This window comes from Nicotiana tomentosiformis, chromosome 7, assembly GCF_000390325.3.
Source record: "Nicotiana tomentosiformis chromosome 7, ASM39032v3, whole genome shotgun sequence".
Classification (NCBI taxonomy): domain Eukaryota; kingdom Viridiplantae; phylum Streptophyta; class Magnoliopsida; order Solanales; family Solanaceae; genus Nicotiana; species Nicotiana tomentosiformis.
Genome location: NC_090818.1, coordinates 87,397,012 through 87,417,262, shown reverse-complemented (window position 1 = coordinate 87,417,262; position 20,251 = coordinate 87,397,012). Strand labels below are relative to the sequence as shown.

General features: G+C 42.0%; 1 protein-coding gene across 1 annotated transcript; it reads left to right on the top strand.

The window, feature by feature from the left end:
• The first annotated feature begins 10,091 nt into the window (after positions 1 to 10,091).
• On the top strand, positions 10,092 to 10,514 carry LOC117274018 (uncharacterized). The gene has a single exon (XM_033653230.1). It carries the CDS (start codon positions 10,092 to 10,094, stop codon positions 10,512 to 10,514), a length of 423 nt encoding a protein of 140 aa, XP_033509121.1.
• Positions 10,515 to 20,251: the final 9,737 nt, after the last annotated feature.

Sequence of the window (20,251 nt, the reverse complement as noted above, 5' to 3'; positions counted from 1 at the left end):
ACTAGAATAGTGTGAATAAATTCATGAATATGAACTTCTCTTTTTGTCTCATTACTAACACATGTAGCTACGAGATCATGCCAAAATGAAGGAAGGCTTAGCCTTAACATACCTTATCACAATCTTTTCAATCACCAAGTTGAACTCACCTCTTCGCACCTTAATCTACAAGAATGATAATAATACTATCGTTAAGTTACGAAAGGTACAACTATCGCACAACGAACGACAAACCTATTTTGTATTAAAACGGGCAGCATCTCCCCTATAATATGCCCTTCCTCCAACTTCAAGATAACACCAACAATACAAGGACAGAACAATAACAACATATATACATCATTTTCCAGCCCTATATACACCATCAAATACTACAAAACAGCCCAACACACCCCAATCTCTTCGTACACAAAACGACCACTGTAGTAGTGTCAAACGACCCGAAAATGTTATGACGAACGACCAGCCAACCACCCTACATTTATATGGTGTTTATAAACCCCTTCCTCCTCCAAAACTCCACAAAATAGTAATAAAACACGCAGCCCAACAGCAACACAAAACAGTCCACAAAACAGTCCGCTACAAGTGAATAACTCGAACTCACGGCTTCCGATCACCATCCCGTGAGTTCTTACAAGTATAGAATGACTTACCATGAATTTACAGAAGAAAAAATGGATGAAAGAGAGCAGTAAACTCACCTTATTTGTTGGATAACTCAGCTCCTATCTTGGTTCTTCAAACTCTAAGTTTTACCTCCAATTGGAACTTGAAAGGGAGAGAAAATCAATTAGGGTTTGTGGGAAATTTTTGGGAGGATTCTTTGCAGAGCTTATGTCTGGTTATTATGCTCTATTTTGAGTCTAATATATGAAGAAAATAGGCCCTTAAAAGGCCTCTTTGGACGACCCGAAATGGCCCATTTTTGGGCTTTCATTTAAGCAAGTAGGTGACACACCTACTTGTCACCTAGCAGCTTGCGCAGTATCGCAAAAATGCACATATCTCTCTACTCCGATGTCGTATTGACAAATGGTTTAATGCGTTGGAAAATAGACTCATAGATCTTTAATTTGATGTGTGGAACACACCATAACTCTAAGTATATTGGGAGAAAATTGCAGTTACATTTGACCCAAAGTTTCAGTAAAACTTATGAATGTAACTTGTGATGACTTTCATCGACTTTTGTTCCACAACTCGCTTGACTTAAAAACATAACACACGGATGTAATACGACTAATATAAATCATAACATAATCTCTTTATCATGTTAATCACCCTAGTCTCACCCCAAAGGTACATGTTATAACATTCCCAACTTGTCGACTTTCGATGAAACATTGTTTTATTTAATTGCTTTAGCTTCTGAACTGTCCAACCCTCTTTGTACTTGTTGTTCATGATCTTCAATATTTGTAACCTCAGAGGTAACATGATTAACTTACTTTATATACTTTTAAATATTATCTCATTTTTTTGTCCTACATTAGTTTGCTTACGACGCATTTTTACATACGAAAATATAGGGTGTAACAATTCTCTAGTTGTGAACGCGTATATCGGTCATGTTTGATTGCTCTTAGTGGTTTTGAGATCATAGCAGATTTGTTATTACTCTGTATGGTAGATTTTGATGTTATCTTAGGCATGGACTGGTTGTCGCCTCATTATGCTATTCTTGATTGTCACGCTAAGACCGTGATGCTGGCTATGCCAGGTTTGCCGAGATTATAGTGGAGAGGTACCTTAGAGTATACTCCCTGCAGGTTCATTTCACTTCTTAAGGCTCAGCGAATGGTTGAGAAGGGGTGTGATGCGTATTTGGCCTATGTGAGATACGTCAGTATTGATACCCCTACAGTTGAGTCGGTTCCAGTAGTGAGGGACTTCCCATATGTGTTTCCAGCTGATCTTTTGAGCATGCCGCCCGATAGAGATATTGATTTTGGCATTGATTTTTTGCCGGGCACTCAGCCCATCTGTATTCCTCCATACCGAATGGCTCCTCCTGAGTTGAAGGAGTTGAAGGAGTAGTTGCAGGAGTTGCTTGATAAGGGTTTCATCAGGCCCAGTGTATCACCTTGGGGTGCTCCGGTCTTGTTTGTGAAGAAGAAGGATGGTTCTATGCGTATGTGTATCAATTATCGGCAGCTGAACAAGGTTACAGTGAAGAACAAGTATCCTTTGCCTCACATTGATGATTTATTTGATCAGTTACAGGGTGCCAGGGTGTTTTCCAAGATTGACTTGCATTCTGGCTATCATCAGTTGAAGATTCGGGAGCCGGATATCCCGAAGACTGCTTTCAGGACCAGATATAGTCACTATGAGTTTCTTGTCATGTCATTTGGGCTGACTAATGCCCCAGCAGCCTGTATGCATTTCATACACAGTGTATTCCGGCCTTATCTTGATTCCTTCGTCATTGTGTTTATTGACGACATCCTGGTATATTCCCGGTCTCGGGAAGATCATAAGCAGCACCTGAGGACTGTGCTTCAGACTTTGAGGGAGAATAAATTGTATGCAAAATTTTCTAAGTGTGAATTCTGGCTTGATTCAGTGGCATTCTTGGGCCACATAGTATCTTGTGATGGGATCAAGGTAGATTCGAAGAAAGTGGGGGTAGTGCAGAGTTGGCCCAGACCGTCATCAGCTACAGAGATCCGCAGTTTCCTTGGTTTGGCGGGGTATTACCGTCATCCATTGCAGCACATATGACCAGGCTGACCCAGAAGGGTACTCCGTTCAGGTGGACCGAGGAGTGTGAGCAGAGCTTTCAGAAGCTCAAGACAGCTTTGACTACAGCCCCAGTATTAGTATTGCCTACAGGTTCGGGGTCCTACACTATCTATTGTGATGCCTCGAGGATTGGCCTTGGAGCGGTATTGATGCAGGACGGTAGGGTGATTGCCTACACGCCTAGAAAGTTGAAGGTGCATGAGAAGAATTATCCAGTTCATGATCTCGAGTTAGCAACTATTGTTCACGCCCTGAAGATCTGGCGTCATTATTTGTACGTTGTTCCCTGTGAGATTTACACTGACCACCAGAGTTTGCAGTACTTGTCCAGTCAGAAGGACCTTAATTTGCATCAGCGGAGGTGGTTAGAGCTACTTAAGGACTATGATATCACTATATTGTACCATCCGGGGAAGGCCAACGTAGTGGCCGATGCCTTGAGTCGCCGGGCAGAGAGTTTGGGGAGTTTGGCATATCTTCCGGCAACTGAGAGGCCCTTAGCCTTAGATGTTCAGGCCTTAGCCAACCAGTTCGTGAGATTGGATATTTCAGAGCCTAGCTGGGTATTAGCTTGTGTGGTTGCTCAGTCTTCTCTTTATGACCATATCAGGGAGCGTCAGTATGATGATCCTCATCTTCTAGTTCTTCAGGACAGGGTTCGGCGAGGTGATGCCAGAGATGTGACTATTGGTGATGACGGTGTGATGAGGATGTAGGGCCGAATCTGTGTGCCCAATGTAGATGGGCTTTGGGAGTTGATTCTCGAGGTGGCCCACAACTCGCGGTACTCCATTCATCCCGGTGCCGCGAAGATGTACCGGGATTTGAGACAGCACTACTGGTGGAGGAGGATGAAGAAGGATATAGTTGGGTTTGTGGCCAAGTGTCTCAACTGTCAGCAAGTCAAATATGAGCACCAGAGGCCGGGTGGATTACTTTAGAGGTTAGAGATCCCAGAGTGGAAGTGGGAGCGGATCACCATGGACTTTGTAGTTGGACTTCCACGGACTTTGAGAAGGTTCGATGTTATTTGGGTGATCATGGATCGGCTAACCAAGTTAGGCCATATTATTCCAGTGTTGACCACTTATTCTTCTGAGAGATTGGTTGAGATTTATATCACAGAGATTGTCCGCCTTCATGGTATTCCAGTATCCATCATTTCAGACAGAGGTACACAGTTCACATCCCGGTTTTGGAGAACCCTACAGTAGGAATTGGGTACTAGGGTGGAGTTGAGCACAACCTTTCACCCTCAGACAGACGGGCAGTCCGAGCGCACAATTCAGATTCTTGAGGATATGCTTTGTGCCTGTGTGATGGAGTTTGGAGGGTCATAGGACCGATACTTGCCACTTGCAGAGTTCGCTTACAACAACAGTTACCAGTCCAGCATTCAGATGGCACCGTATGAGGCTTTGTATGATAGGCGGTGCCGATCCCCAGTGGGATGGTTTGAGTCGGGCGATGCCCGATTATTGGGTACAGATTTGGTCCAGGATGCCCTGGATAAGGTGAAGGTGATTCAGGAGAGACTTCGCACAGCCCAGTCCAGGCAGAAGAGTTATGCAGACCGTAAGGTTTGTGATTTGGCATTTATGGTTGGTGAGCGGATCTTGCTTCGGGTATCGCCTATGAAGGATGTCATGAGGTTCGGGAAGAAGGGAAAGCTAAGCCCGAGGTTCATTGGTCCTTTTGAGATATTACGGCGAGTTGGGGAGGTTGCTTATGAGCTTGCCTTGCCTCCCAGCCTAGCAGGAGTTCACCTGGTATTCCACGTGTCTATAATCCGGAATTATCACGGTGATCCAACTCATGTATTGGATTTCAGCTCAGTCAGTTGGACAAAGATCTATCTTATGTTGAGGAGCCAGTAGCCATTTTGGACAGGCAGGTCAGAAAGCTCAGGTCAAAGAATATTGCTTCAGTAAAGATCCAGTGGAGGGGCAGCCGGTCGAGGAGGCGACTGGGGAGACCGAGCAGGATATGCGCAGCTAGTACCCTAATCTTTTCACAGTTTCAGGTATGTCTTTATACTCATTTGAGGATGAACGATTATTTTAAGAGGGGGAGGATGTAACGACCCGGTCGGTCATTTTGAGAGTAATAGCCCCATCCCCTATTAACTGTTTTTCCCCAAATCTTTTTCTGCTATTGTGACTTGCCGGGATGATTGGTTTTGAGTTTTAGAGTGTTTTGGGACACAGTCCCTAAATAAGAGCTTAAGCCTTAGGATTTGGACCGTAGTCGGAACTATGTGAAGACAACTCCGGAATGGTCTTCCGTCAGTTCCATTAGCTCCGTTAGGTTATTTTGGGTTTAGGAGCGTGTCCGGATTGTGTTTTGGAGGTTCGTAGCTAATTTAGGCTTGAAATGGCGAAAGTCAAATTTTTGGAGTTTTGGGCCGGTAGTGGAATTTTTGATATCGGGGTCGTTTTCCGATTTCGGAAGTTGGAGTAGGTCCCTAATGTTGATTATGACTTGTGCGCAAAATTTGAGGTCAATCGGACGTTATTTGATAGGTTTCGGCATCGGTTGTAGAATTTTGGAGTTTCAAGTTCTTTAAGTTTGAATTGGAGGGTAATTCGTGATTTTAGCATTGTTTGATGGGATTTCAGAGCTCGACTAAGTTCTTATGGTATTTTAGGATTGGTTGGTATGTTTGGTCGAGGTCCCGGAGGCCTCAGGTGTGTTTCGGATGCTCAACGAGTCATCTTTTGACTTAGAGAAGTGGCAAATTTGTGTTGTTTTATTGCAGAAAAATCCTTCATCGCGTTCGCAAGAGGTGCCTCGCGATCGCGTAGTGCATCTGGGAAAGGCAGTGAAGTTGTTCTTCACGTTCGCGATGTTGTTCCCGCGTTCGCGAAGGTGTGGGACCTTAAGCCTATGCGTTCGCGATATGGTCCTCACGTTCGCGGAGAGGAACGGTGTAGAGGAAGCTTCGGGCATTAACCCTACGCATTCGCGAAGAGGTTCCCGCGTTCGCGAAGGGTCCGTTAGCGGAAGGTACACGTTCGCGTGAGTCCCCTCATGTTCGCGAAAGAGGAATTTGGGGCCAGTGGAAGATTGATCATCGCATTCGCGATCGTGATGTCGCAATCGCGAAGAAGAACGCACCTGGGCTGAATTTAAGGTTCAAAAATGAGGGTTGAGTTCATAACACAAAAATTTGATTGAGAGCTCGGTAGGAGGCGAAATTTGGAGAGATTTTCAGAGGAAGTTTTTGGGTAATGATTTCTAACTCCTTTATGGTTATATTCCACTAATCTATGGTTGATTTCATCATTTAATTTCGGATTTGGGATGAAAATTTGAGAAAGATTCTTAGGCCGAATTTTGGGGTTTTGATCGAGATTTTGGTATTGGATTTGAGCAATTTTGGTACGAGTAGGCTCGTGAGTGAATGGGTGTTCGTATTTTGCGACTTTTACCTGATTTTGAGACGTGGGCCCGGGTGACTTTTTGGGCGTTTTTCCTAATTTCACGCTTTAGCTTCGAATTAATTAGCTAAATTAGTCACTCGTAGTTATATTTACATTATGCAATTTATTTGAATAGATTCGGGCCATTTGGAGTCGGATACTCATGGCAAGAACGTGTTTTCGAGGTGATTTGAGCGGTTCGAGGTAAGTGGCTTGCCTATCCTTGTGTTGGGGACTTCCCCCTTAGGATATCTTGATATTATTTGGTGTGTGGGCGCTGTGTACGTGAGGTGACGAGTACGTACACGGGCTATTATTGCAAAAAAAATCATGTTTAACATTTTTAAATCATAAATTGTTTCTCTTATTAAGTCGTACTAATATGTTTAATTGTGTAGTTTAGACTAGAAAAGCATGTTTATGTGTTTTAACTGCCTAATTGACATTTTGTGCATCACGTTTAGCTAAGTTCTCATTTGCCTTATCTGTGTCCAGTATAAACTGTATAACTTGATATCATACATGCATTTCATCTTGCGTTGCATATTTACTTTGGGACTACCGACGTATTCCGGGAGACCCCCCTGTACTGCATATTTACTTTGGGACTACGGACGTATTCCGGGAGATCCCCTGTACTGCATATTCATTTCAAACTACGGGACGGTATCCCGAGAGATTTTCCCACTGTGTTTACCTTGTTTTGAGTCGAGGGCTCCCTTAACTATTAAATTTTCGAGAATTTCTCTAACTATGTTACCGTAAATTTCATTTACATCTTTTACTGTTTAATTTTTTATATTTACTTTGGTAGGGCCTTGACCTGACCTCGTCACTACTCGACCGAGGTTAGGCTTGGCACTTACTTGGTACCATTGTGGTGTACTCATGCCCTTCCCTGCACATGTTTTCATGTGCAGATCCAGGTGCGAGCTATCAGCCTCGGGGTTAGTACGTGCTGCTGATTCTAGGAGACTTCAAGGTACTTCTGCTTGCGTCCGCAGATCTTCGGAGTCCCCTTATACTCCCTCGCCTAGATACTTTCTTTATTATCCTCAGACTTTTGTATAGAGCTACATAGATTATAGCAGCTTGTGACTTAGTGATATTCCGGGTCTTGGTAAATTATTTTGTATATGCCGAGTGGTACTACTCTTGGCTATTTATAATAAGTTGTTTATCTTTAAAATGTTGTGTTTCTTTATATTTTTTGAAATATTAGGCTTACCTAGTCGTAAGGACTAGGTGCCATCACGACACCTTACGGAGGGATAATTTGGGTTCGTGCCAAATTTCCCACATAACCAATAACTCTTTGTTTCAATTATTTTTTCTCTATACATGTCATGTATATTTGAGAATGTGGGAATACTTCTAATGACCTTATTTTATTCTTTTTGGGCATGTATACATTTAGGCCTGCTGAGTTTCTAAGGAACTCATGCCCAAACAAGCTTTGCTGCATCTTTGAAGAGTCCAGTCCGCTATAGCCGCGCCTCTCAAATTGCTAGACCCACCTTATTGAGGCCCAATCATGAGAGTTCAGTCCTCTCTCCCTTACATCTTTCGTTACTGCTCATTATTTCCATAGCTTAGCTTACTGCTTTCATTATTTTTTGCTTACTGCCTTTGTTGCCTTATCGCATTTCATTATCGTGTATTCAACACTCATATATTAAATTATGTGCTTTATCTTCGTACTTTATATCATATGAAACATAGGCAAACCTTAACTAATATAGGACTTAAGGGAATCAATTGGTAATTAATCTTCGCCCATGTCAATTATAATTAGCTCATCTTGTATACTCACCTTTCTTAAAGATTTTTTGAAGCTCATGCCCATAATCGAATGACAGTCTATTTTCAAAGAGAAATTAGAAAAGAATCACTGGTTTTTACTAACAAGGAATGAAACCAGATTTTCATGAAAAGCAGTAATGAAATGCTCACCCAAATGAATTTTCGAAGACTCGCCTTCTTCAGAATTTTTAGAAAAACTGAGGTACATTTGGAGTCAATGTTCTTGTGTATATCTTCTAAAATTGTACAAGCATTTGTTCTTCAAAGGTAATCTCTCACTTAACTTAATAATTACAAGCATTAAAATATAAACCACTTTCAAAACTCGCTTAACCTTCGATAACTCTTTATAATCCCACACCCTTCTTAAGTCTTACACATATACATTCCCTTTAGTATATAGCCGTAGTAGTAATTAAGCATATTATAAATAATTGATTCCTTAAAATTAGTCTAAGTCCTATGGAGCTACCTCAGGTAGATTTTAAGGGGTGGCTAACATCTTCCCCGTAGAAGAAAAAAAACCCTTACATATAATCTCACTGGTTTGCTGACCTCAAATGAACATAACTTAGTAATTAAATAGGTAACCTAGTATACCTTTAAATATTAGGTGGCGACTCTCTTTCATCAATTACAGAGAAACCACAAGTTGAATCAGGTCTTGACTAATGCAAAATAGGGTGCAACAACATGGCGACTCTGCTGGGGACATCACCCTTAGGTAGTGACCTTAGCAGACTTAGACTAATTTGGCCTCTAGATTTATTTATACCTTGCTTTGATTATAGTTGAAATTACAATTACATGCTTACCTGCTTTTTTTGCTCTGTATAAATATTTGCTCTTTATGATCACCATGCTTATTTCCACTACACCTTTGTTTGTTACTTCTTTATACACATTGTCATCATATTTCTTCCAATCGAGTCTTAGCCTTACACTATCATACACAATGGCATGTGAGGGTTGTCTTTTACACCCCTCCGAACCTTCTTTTCAAAACTCTCTAGTTTCAGAGAATGGCTTTGTCAGGTCAACTGACATAACTTCTTGCAGCCTTCAGTCCAATTCAAAGTAGGAAACACTCTACTCTAGTAAAATAGGCCATACTGCATAAACCTTAGGTGAGTCGATCCGTTGTACCGACACACAATTTGGTAAGCCACTTTAATGTCAACAGGTCATGCACCCAATCACATAATTTCTATGGAAAGACAAACAAACATGACAAGACACTTAAGGATCCAAAGCAAACACTTACCCCAAATATCCTTCTTTTATCCACCTCATAAAATGGAAATCAACCAAAATATCCCTGAAATCAGCATGGTAATGGGAGCACCGCATAAGTTGAAATAGTGGTGGAAGAATATTCGTCGGGAACACAGAGATGAGGTTCAAACGCACCCAGGGGCATTATTTGCATTGATGGACATCCGAGCAGATAGGGTGCTCACTCGCCTGTTGATAGAATTTTCGAATCCGGCTAAGGTGGTGTTCAAATTTACCGACTGTGAGTTGGTACCGATATTGGAAGAAGTCACAAGTTTCACGGAGCTTCCATTCAATGGAAGAAAGCCAGTATCGCCAGTTACTATGCCCGGTTATTGGTTCTTGGATGCCTTAGGTCTTACCAAAAGCAGAAGCCTCAGAAGTATCGAGGACGGATGGGTGAGCCTCGACCAGATATTCGACAGATTTGGGCACCGTGAAAGCTACAAATGGTATTCAGGGGAGCCTCCAGTAACCCCCGCTAACCCACCAAATCCCCATATTCACACTCCTTATGTACCACAGTACACTCAGACATCACAGAACCCACCTATTACCACTAATGCAACTACCCCTCCTCGTGACGAAGTCACTTTCACCACTAACCAGCACATACCTGTGACACATACCGCCACCCACGAGTGGTACATTCCCCTGTATATGTCATTTCTAAACCTACCTTTACAGCACCTGTCACGGTCAGGGTGCCTTATGAGATTGACCAATACACTGAGATGGAGAATAAGCCATGCGTAAGGAATAAGAATCAGTATCTGAGCGTTGAGAAGGCAAATAAAAAGTCTCCAAGTTGCCTGGGGAAGCGAAAGTTTTTACTATGAGGACATGTGTATTCATCCAGATGTGGATATGCCTGCAGGGTACAAACCCCCAAAGTTTGATATCTTTGATGGGATGGGGGACAGTCACGCACATTTGAGGGCATATTGTGACAAGTTAGTCGGAGTGGGAAGGAATGAGAAGCTAAGGATGGAATTATTTATAAGAAGTTTAACGGGGGAGACACTCACCGTGTATACCCAACAGGATTCGCGAAATTGGAGAACATGGCAAGATATGGCGGAGGACTTAATGAATCATTTTCAATTCAATACCAAGATCACTCCTGATTGGTTCGTACTGGTGAACCTGCAGAAAAAATCATCTGAGTCATTCCAAGAATATGCACGATGGTGGAGGTCGGAGGCCGCCAGGGCACAACCTCCGCTGGACGATAGTGAACTAACCAAGTATTTCATCAGAGCCTAGGAGGGAATATACTTTGAGAAGATGATGGAATGATGGGTCAAAAGTTCCCCGAGCTGGTTAAGATGGGAGATTTCTTAGAAGAGGTCATAAAATCTAGTAAAGTACAATTCATGGCAGCACTGCAAGCGGCTAGCAAGGCCATCCAGTCAGGGTCAATCGGTAGCGGAAAGAAGAAGAAAGAGAAGGTCTCAGCAGTCGTCCCTTACTACCAAATCAACCCACCTCACGAAAGCACCTCTTTTTCCCCAAACAACCACTCACCACCACCCACTTACGCTCCAAACTGTAATACCCAGCCATATTACCACCCTCAACCACAATACAACCCTCCTCGAGCCAATAATAACCAAAACCCACAACGGCCATATGCTCCTTTACATACCACTACTCATCAGAACCGACATGTTTATGCACCACGCCCTCATCCCAACTTTGAAGAAAGGGGTCCTAACACTTATACCCTAATTGTTGAGCCTTTGGCCCAATTGTTTGAAAGGTTGAGAAGAGCAGGATTGATACACCAAATCGAGGGAAGGGTTCCTAAACATCCCTCCAAATATTTTCATGCCACTAAGAGATGCGTGTATCACTCCAATGTTCCTGGGCACGATACTAAATATTGTTTCAAGTTGAAAAATAAAATTGAAACCCTGATCAAGAACAGAGCCATTCAGTGCACTCTAGCACCACCTAATGTGAATCGCAACCCACTGCCAAATCATCGAAACCAGAGAGCTAACATGATCACATTAGATAAAGAGTATGACCTGAAGGGAACAATTGTCACTACAGGAAATGCAGAAGCCGCAAGGATCCCTCCTCAAAGGGCTCCAATCATTACAGTACAACTAAGGCCTATAGTGACGGTTCAAACCTATCCGCAGCAACCTGCCAATGCTGCTCGAGACGAAGAAGATTAAGAGTGCAAAACTGTCCCATGGACATACCAGCAAAAGGGAAAGGACAAAATGACAGACTCTATTGCAGCCCACGATATGAGTAGGTCTGGGAGATACTATACCCCTAAAAATGTCAATTGAGGAAATCCAGGGAGAGAACAAATTCCAAGGAGGAACATAACAGACCCAGAAGCCGCTGAGTTCTGGAAAAGAATGTCAAGCAAAAGAGTATTCTGTGGAAGAGCAGTTGAAAAAAACTCCGGCACAGATATTTATCATGGATCTATTAATGAGCTCTGACAGTTATAAGGATGCCCTGTTGAAAGTACTAAGTGGGGTAAGTGTACCGAGTAATACCACTAGCGAGGTGTTGGACGCGGCAATTGGGAAAATGGTGAAAGCAAACATGATCAATTTCATAAGAGACAAACTTCATGTTGAAGGTGCAAGTCACAACAAGGCTCTTCACATCTCTGTCAAATGCGGGGACAAAGTGGTGTCCCGGGTGCAGGTTGATGGAGGGTCAGGAGTCAACATGTGTCCGCTTTCCACCCTGCGGGAGTTAGGAATTCATTTGAGGGAAGTCAAGGAAAGCAACGTAAGGGTAAGAGCCTTTGATGGTTCGCAGAAGGATGTTATTGGAAAAATTTATATAGCTTTGCAAATCGGACCGACCGATTTTTCGGTGTTGTTCCAAGTGATGGACATTTCCTATTCCTACAACTTACTGCTGGGCAGGCCCAGGATACATATGGTAGGGGCCGTGCCATCTACTTTGCACCAATGCATAAAATTCGAGTGGGGATGCCAAGAGATCGTGATTCATGGCGAGTGGGGTCACTCCACCCATTTGGATTATGTTGTTCCATTCATTGAGGGCTGGACGGAGTTGCCTTCCACGCTGTGGAAATCATGCAGACTACTGAGATGGAGAAGACTGAACAAAATTTGGGAATGCAGTCGTATAGATCCAAGATGGCTATGAGGGAGATTATGAAATATGGATACAAGTCAGGAACAGGGTTGGGAGCCAAGTTAGATGGAATCACAGTGCCAATTGAACATAATTGACATAAAGGAAGGGCTGGCATAGGATATCAGCCGCCACAAGGGAAAGCTCGCACCGTTAGCTCCCGGAAAAAGGTCTTTGTGCTAGAGCATGTTGCAACTCCAGGAAAGAGTTCAGTACCCGAAGAAGATATCATAGATAGGGTGGGAAAACTGTTCGTGAATATAATTAAAGAATGTTGTGATGGAAATGACATAAAGACACCGACTATCAGGGATGTCGAACCAGGAGAAGAGCTACATAATTGGACCACCAGTCCATCCTTTGTTTGCCAGGAGTCTTGGTAGTATGGAACAATAAACATTTTCTTTTGAAAAGAGCATGGCCAATTGAGGCATGTACCGTGTATGTATCTTTTTTTCATTTGCCTCTTGCGAACACTTAAGGAGTTCCCCTTTTGATGAAATAAAAAGAATCATTTTCCTAAATATTGCAACTTTGTTTTACCGCTTTATTTATACATATTTTATCTTTTCAGTAATCAAACCGATAAAAAACCGCATTCCATGATTATGACATGTAACTAAACCGTTGAGCGCAACGACCCGAATTACGAGGAATATGACGAGAATATGACACCAGACAATCTCCCGCGGGAGATCGAATAGCTGAAGAGTCATAAAAAGCCCAACCTCAAAGAAACGGAAGTGGTCAATCTGGGAAATGAAGAAGACGTAAAAGAAACAAGAATCAGCATTCACCTAGAATTCGAGCTGAAGGAAAAAATGATCGAGCTCCCCCGATAGTACGTCGATGTGTTCGCATGGTAATATGATGACATGTCAGGACTAAGCACTGACATTGTCTCGCATCGACTGCCCACTGACCCTACCAGACCGTCGGTCAAGCTGAAGCCCAAAAAGTTCAAACCTGATTTAAGTGTGAGGATAAAGGATACCAAACAAATAGAAGACAATGTAGTAAGGGTCACCAACTATCTAAGATGGTTGGAAAACATCGTCCTAGTTCCCAAGAAGGACGGAAAGATTAGAATATGTGTGGACTACCGGGATCTCAACAAAGCTAGTCCAAAGGATGATTTCCCCCTGCCAAATATCCACATCCTCATCGACAATTGCGTGAAGCATGAACTGTAGTCGTTTGTGGATTGTTTCGTTGGATACCATCAAATCTTAATACACGAGGAAGACGCAGAGATGAAAGCTTTCGCCATGCCTTGGGGAGTCTACTGTTATAGAGTTATGTCGTTCAATCTCAAACGTCGGCACCACCTATATGAGGGCCATGACGACCCTCTTTCACGATATGATTCATAAGGAGATTGAAGTGTATGTGAATGACATCATCATAGAGTCTCGAAAGAGTTTAGAGCGCTTGGACGACTTGAGGAAACGTTTTGAATGCTTGCGAAACTATTGGGTTTCATTGTAAGCAAGAAAGGGATAGAACTGGATCCATCAAAAATCAAGGTTATCCAGGAATTACTGCCACCAAAGAGCAAGAAAGATGTCATGAGTTTCTTGGGAAGATTGAATTACCTCAGTCGTTTCATAGCCCAGTCCACGATAATCTATGAACGCATTTTCAAGCTGCTAAAGAAGGATGCCGCCACGAAATGGACGGAGGAGTGCTAGAAAGCCTTCGACAGGATTAAAGAGAATCTTTCAAACCCGCCAGTGTTGGTTCTCTCTAAACTAGGGAAACCATTGTTGCTCTATTCATCAGTCTTGGACAATGCCTTCGGCTGCGTGTTGGGGCAGCATGACGAAACTAGGAGAAAGGAGCAGGCCATCTACTACTTAAGCAAGAAGTTCACACCATGCGAGGACAAGTATACCTTGATAGCACGCACTTGATATGATCTGACTTGGATTACTCAGAAGCTAAGGCATTACATGTCAGCAAACATGACGCATCTGATATCTCGGCTCGACCCGCTCAAGTACATTTTTCAGAAGCCAATGCCTATCGTAAAGCTAGCTAAATGGCAAATTCTGCTCAGCGAATTTGACATTGTGTACATAACTCAGAAGGCTATCAAATGACAAGCTTTAGCCGACCACCTCACCGAGAATACAGTGGATGGAGATTATGAACCACTTACCATGTATTTCCCCGATAAAGAAGTACTATTTGCCGGGGAGGATATTACAGAATCATACCCTGGGTGAAGAATATTTTTCGATGGAGTAGCAAATTTCAAAGGAGTCGGAATTAGGCAGTCCTGATTTTGGAATCTGGATAGCACTACCCAGCATCGGCAAAGATAAGATTCCCTTGCACCAATAATATGGCTGAATATGAGGCGTGCATCCTTGGAATCAGAATTGCAGTCGACATGAACATCAAAGAACTTTTGATCATAGGAGATTCTGATTTGCTGATACACCAAGTTCAAAGAGAATGCTCCACCAAGAATGTTAAGGTACTGTCATACCTCCAGTACGTGAAGGAGTTGTGCAAGAAGTTCACAAAGATTGAGTTCAAGCACGTCCCTAGGATTCAGAACGAGTTCGATGACGACCTTGCAACCCTATCATTTATGATTCAGCATCCAGACAAGAACTACATCGACCCTATCGAGGTAGAGATCAAGGATCAACATGCATATTTCTTCCATGTAGATGAACAACCCGATGGTAAACCATGGTATCACGACATCAAGAGATTCCTTGAAACCACGAAATACCTGGATAATGCCACTAATGGTCAAAAGCAAGCCCTGAAGAGGTTGGCAAACCACTTTTTCCTCAACGGGGAAGTCTTGTACAGGATGACCCCCAGACTTAGATTTGCTGAGATGTGTAGACGCCGCTGAAGCAACCAGACTGTTGGAAGAAATACACACAGGGACATTCAGACCCCACATGAACGGGTTCACATTAGCCAAGAAATTTTGAGAGTTGGATACTTTTGGATGACTACAGAAAGCGATAGTATCCGCAACGTGCAGAAGTGTCACTACTGCCAGATTCATGAAGATTTCGTTCGGGTTCCACCAAATGAGTTAAACGTAATGGGTTCACCCTGGTCGTTCACCACCTGGGGCATGGATGTGATTGGAACCATAGAGCCTGCAGCATCAAACGGACATCATTTCAGATTGGTAGCTATCGACCAATTCACCAAATGGGTTGAGGCATCTACTTACAAGGCTGTCACAAAACGGTAGTGGCAGATTTTGTCCGAAACAACATCATTTGTAGATTTGGAGTACCGGAGTCCATCATAACTAACAATGCCACTAACCTCAACAGCGACCTCATGAGAGAAATCTGCGAGAAGTTCAGAATCATCCACCATAATTCCACAGCCTACAGACCGCAAATTAATGGGGCAGTCGAGGCAGCTAACAAGAATATCAAGAGGATTTTGGGAAAGATAGTGGAAAATCACAGACAATGGCATGAGAAGCTACCCTTCGCTTTATTAGATTATCGAACTACCATGAGAACATTCACTAGGGCAATGTCATACATTTTGGTATACGACACTGAAGCGGTGATACCCAAAAAATTCAAGATACTATCCTTAAAAGTCATTCAAGAGGCAAAATTAGACGACGCAAGGTGGATATGGATCAGGCAGGAACAACTCATGCTCATTTACGAGAGAAGAATGGATGCAGTATGTCATGGTCAATTACATCAGAACATGATGGCCAGTGCAGTTAACAAAAGAGTGAAGCCTCGTCAATTCACACCGGGGCAGTTAGTTCTAAAGAAAATCTTTCCTTGTCAAGAAGAAGCCAAAGGAAAGTTCGCACCAAATTGGAAAGGTCCTTACGTGGTTCACCGAACACTATCGGGTGGAGCTCTAATCTTGGCAAAAATGGATGGAAGAGTCAACACGAAGCCTATCAACTCAGACGCAATCAAGAGGTACTATGTCTGAAGACAAATAGGGTTAGATTTTTGAGGTAACAGAACTAAGTTAAACCTGACATCCCACGGAGGGATACGTAGGCAACCCACATAGGGTTCAGTTTCTCTCCCCTCTTTCTTTTGTAATAGATAAAACAAATATCACTTTTGTATGTTGTTCAGGAACTACGCCGACTTGATTTCCTTAGAAAGGAATACGTAGGCAATCCTCATCGAATTCAGTCATCCTTTATAATTGAACTACGTTCTGGCCTGATTCCACTTGGATACGTAGGCTGTCTGAGTCAGACTCAGCCATTTTCGTTCTTAATCTCATCATTTTGCATCTGTTAAAATCGAACTACGCTTCGACCTGATTCCATTTGGATAAGTAGGCTGCCAGAGTCAGGCTCGGTCATCTTCATCATATTTTATCATTATCCCTCAAACTACGTTCAGACCTGATTTTGTTTAGGTTACGTAGTCAACCTGAAAGGGTTCGGTCATAACCTTAGGAAAGCCTTTGTAACGCATTAGTTCAAATTAGGACGCAGTCACAACAACAAGTTGTCACGTTGTTAGGGACATCACGGGAGATCGACATTAGTATGATATATATATATATATATATATATATATATATATATATATATATATATGTGTGTGTGTGTGTGTGTGTGTGTGTGTGTGTGTGTGTGTAGTAATTTCTTCCATCTACTGAACTTCATAGCGCAATTATGTCAAAGGCTGGGGCAACCCAACACTGTGGTCAACACAAACCAACCCCCCCCCCCTAACTAAGGAGTTTTCTTTGAGTGTAGGGTCGACAGGGAATAAGGAAGCATTAGGACCACACTGGGGCAAATGACGGATCCACCACTTGCATAAGATTATCTCTCCTCCCTTTTTACTTAAAATTTTCTAGCACAGCTAAAGCTAACTCTTGAATCCTCTGAAAGCCTCGGAATCAGACAGCTGATACGGATATTTGTACATAGCAAATCGTCTGCTCATCTAATCGGAGCATCTTGTACAAAATGGATCGTCGGCTTCACCAATCGAAGTCCTGTATATAGCAAATTGTCATCTCAACCAATCGGAGCGCCTTGTACAAATCGAACGTCGACTTCGCCAACTAGAGCCTTGTATATAGCAAACTGCAAAATTTTCCAACAACAGCAATTCGCAACACCGCTCCGTCATCACTGACACCAGAATACACAATCGCAAACCTCGTCACCAACGTTCTGCCGATCGATGACCGCAACCTAGCTTCGCAGTCAAGAGTATCTCTTGGGCATGCTTTTGTTTCATTTGATATTACTTTGAATGTTTTAACATTTTGTTCGTGCAACTTTAGGAATGATTATGATTTTAATCAATCACTCCCAAAAGGAAATTACTTTACATTTCAGTGCAAAACTCTCCCAACAAGGGGAGACGTACTTTACAAATCAATCTCTCCCAACAAGCGCAGACATTTCTCAGTGCAAAGCTCTCCCAACAAGTGGAGACGCACTTTACAAATCAAGCTCTCCCAACAAGCGGAGACATTTCTCAGTGCAAAGCTCTCCCAACAAGCAGAGACGCACTTTACCAATCAATCTCTCCCAACAAACAGAGACAATTTTCAAATGCTCTGACAGTTGCGGAACGGTACACAACCCGACTAACAAATCGAGTCAGGATCATGTATCCCATCATCCGAATCCCAAACAACGGCTCGCCGGAAGCCAGGAATCATCATTCCTGCATCATTACATCGCATCTTAATATATTCTGCATTATAATATATTGATATGCGTGTATTTCATTTGTTTTGCAAGGACAAACACCGCAGCGTGTAACTTTTTCTTAGCAGCAGACCGAACTACAATGCTATAGGGATAGTCAACCCAGTAGCAGTCCTAAGATACCATCTCAAGACTATCAGCAAGCTCAAAACTTCGAATCATTCAAATCAGGTCATAAAATTCAAGCTACCATGAGTGACCAATCTTCCGTCTCGTTGTATCGTTGCAATACAATACTGGGACAGTTCCTATGAGTGCCGCTTTTCCCAAATCCCTACTCCAGAATTACATAAGGCCTGATCCTTGTTATGCCCGAGGTATGTAAGTAATTCAAAGCCAGAATGCGGCCCAATACTCCCAAATTTTTCTAGATTCTTCCTCAATTCAATCATGCAATTCACCATCCCCATTTCCTGCAATGCCTGCCTAAAGGTCGGGACAAAATTGGCTTTGGTTCAATTTCTTTGCCCGAAAACTCTTTCATCGTCTCCGATCAAAGATGGCCAGCTGTTGACGGCCAATTTTGACCATCCCTTTTAAATATTAATTTATTTATTCTTAATAATTTACAATAAATATTTTGAAAATATTTTCTATCAATAAATACCTGTTTCTACAAATTAATTCAGTATTAGTTTTTGAAATTAATCATTTGTATTAGTATTCTATAATTACAAATATATTTACTATTTTAGAATTATTAAAATAATTTCTATACGTAAGTTCTATAATTAATTTAGTAAATGGATCTTTAATTTCTGGTTAATTGGGTTACTATGCTAATAATTCAAAATTGGTATTACGATCTAGAGAAAAAAACAAAGTATTGTTACAAGTAATTAATTACAATAATTAGTAGTATATTTGATAATTATAATTTTTACTACATTTTATTGAAATAATTAAGTTTATTTAAATTAATTTCAAAAAGGATAAAGAATAAAAGGCTACGATTGCAATTCCTTAACTAATTACAAAGTGGTTATTAGTTAAATTATTTTAGCCCAAATACAAAGCCCAACCTGGACCTGACCCAGTCCCAACACCCTACTCATTTGCCACATTGGTGATCTGTGACATCCTCCCTTAGCCATGAGAGCGTGCCACGTTACTCACCTATCTCACTCACAGAACAAACACAAAGTCATCTGGGCTGTTCATTTCTTTGATCAATGGCCCACGATTTTCACTTCATTTTGTCTTTAATTGCTAAACACTCAAACCATTTAATCCTAATGTTGGATCACAGGAATCCAACGGACACCGAAATTCCCCATAAAGAATTGTTAAACCCCTAAATATCAGGACCGTCGATCTAAAAGATCAACGGCCCAAAACAATTCCCTCATTCTTAACCTAGAGACCACCCGTTCTAACACCCAAAACCCTAATCATTCTCCATTGACCCTACCGCCCCCCTTTCCCTTTTCTCTCTTCTTTCTCTCATCTTTCCTGCCTCCATCAATCACAAAACCTTGCACAAATCCGTGTAAGGTAAAAAAAAAACAGCCATGAATTCATTCATTTTGTCTTCCCCAACCGCGAATCTCGCCGATTTCATTCCTATTTCACCATACAAATTCGAAATCCCCAAAGGTTAACCCTAGACTCAAAAACGAAAGTTCAAATCACCTGGGCTCTGCTATGATCTTTCAAATCGGAGCCTGAAATTACCTTTTGCCTCCTGAAGTCCGATAAATCTGTTGTAAACTTCCTTTTTCAATGGCAAAATTCAAACATCTAAATCATGAAACCCTAGACCCAAAGACGCAATATCAAGTCTCGAATTTTCCTTTGTGTCTTGTCAAATTGGAGCATGCATGGAGTTCATTCTCAGAGTTCATCATGAGGATTCTATGTCCAGAGGTCAAACTCAGTGACCTCTGGACAACAGAGTTTAACCGATGGTCCTCTGCCTTCAATGATTCAATCTCCCTTCTCAGGTAAAGATCTTCACTATTTTTTCCTCTATTCTCTTTCAATTTCACTCAATCGTGCTTACATCATCTGGTAATCGTCACCTTCCACTATCTGATTTGAATTCTTTGAAATCTTAGAGCCTTAAATGGCACTATAAATAGGAGCCTTCATTTCCCTTACCTAGCAACCAAAAAACACGAATCAACTACCTAACACTGAAGAGAAAAAAAGA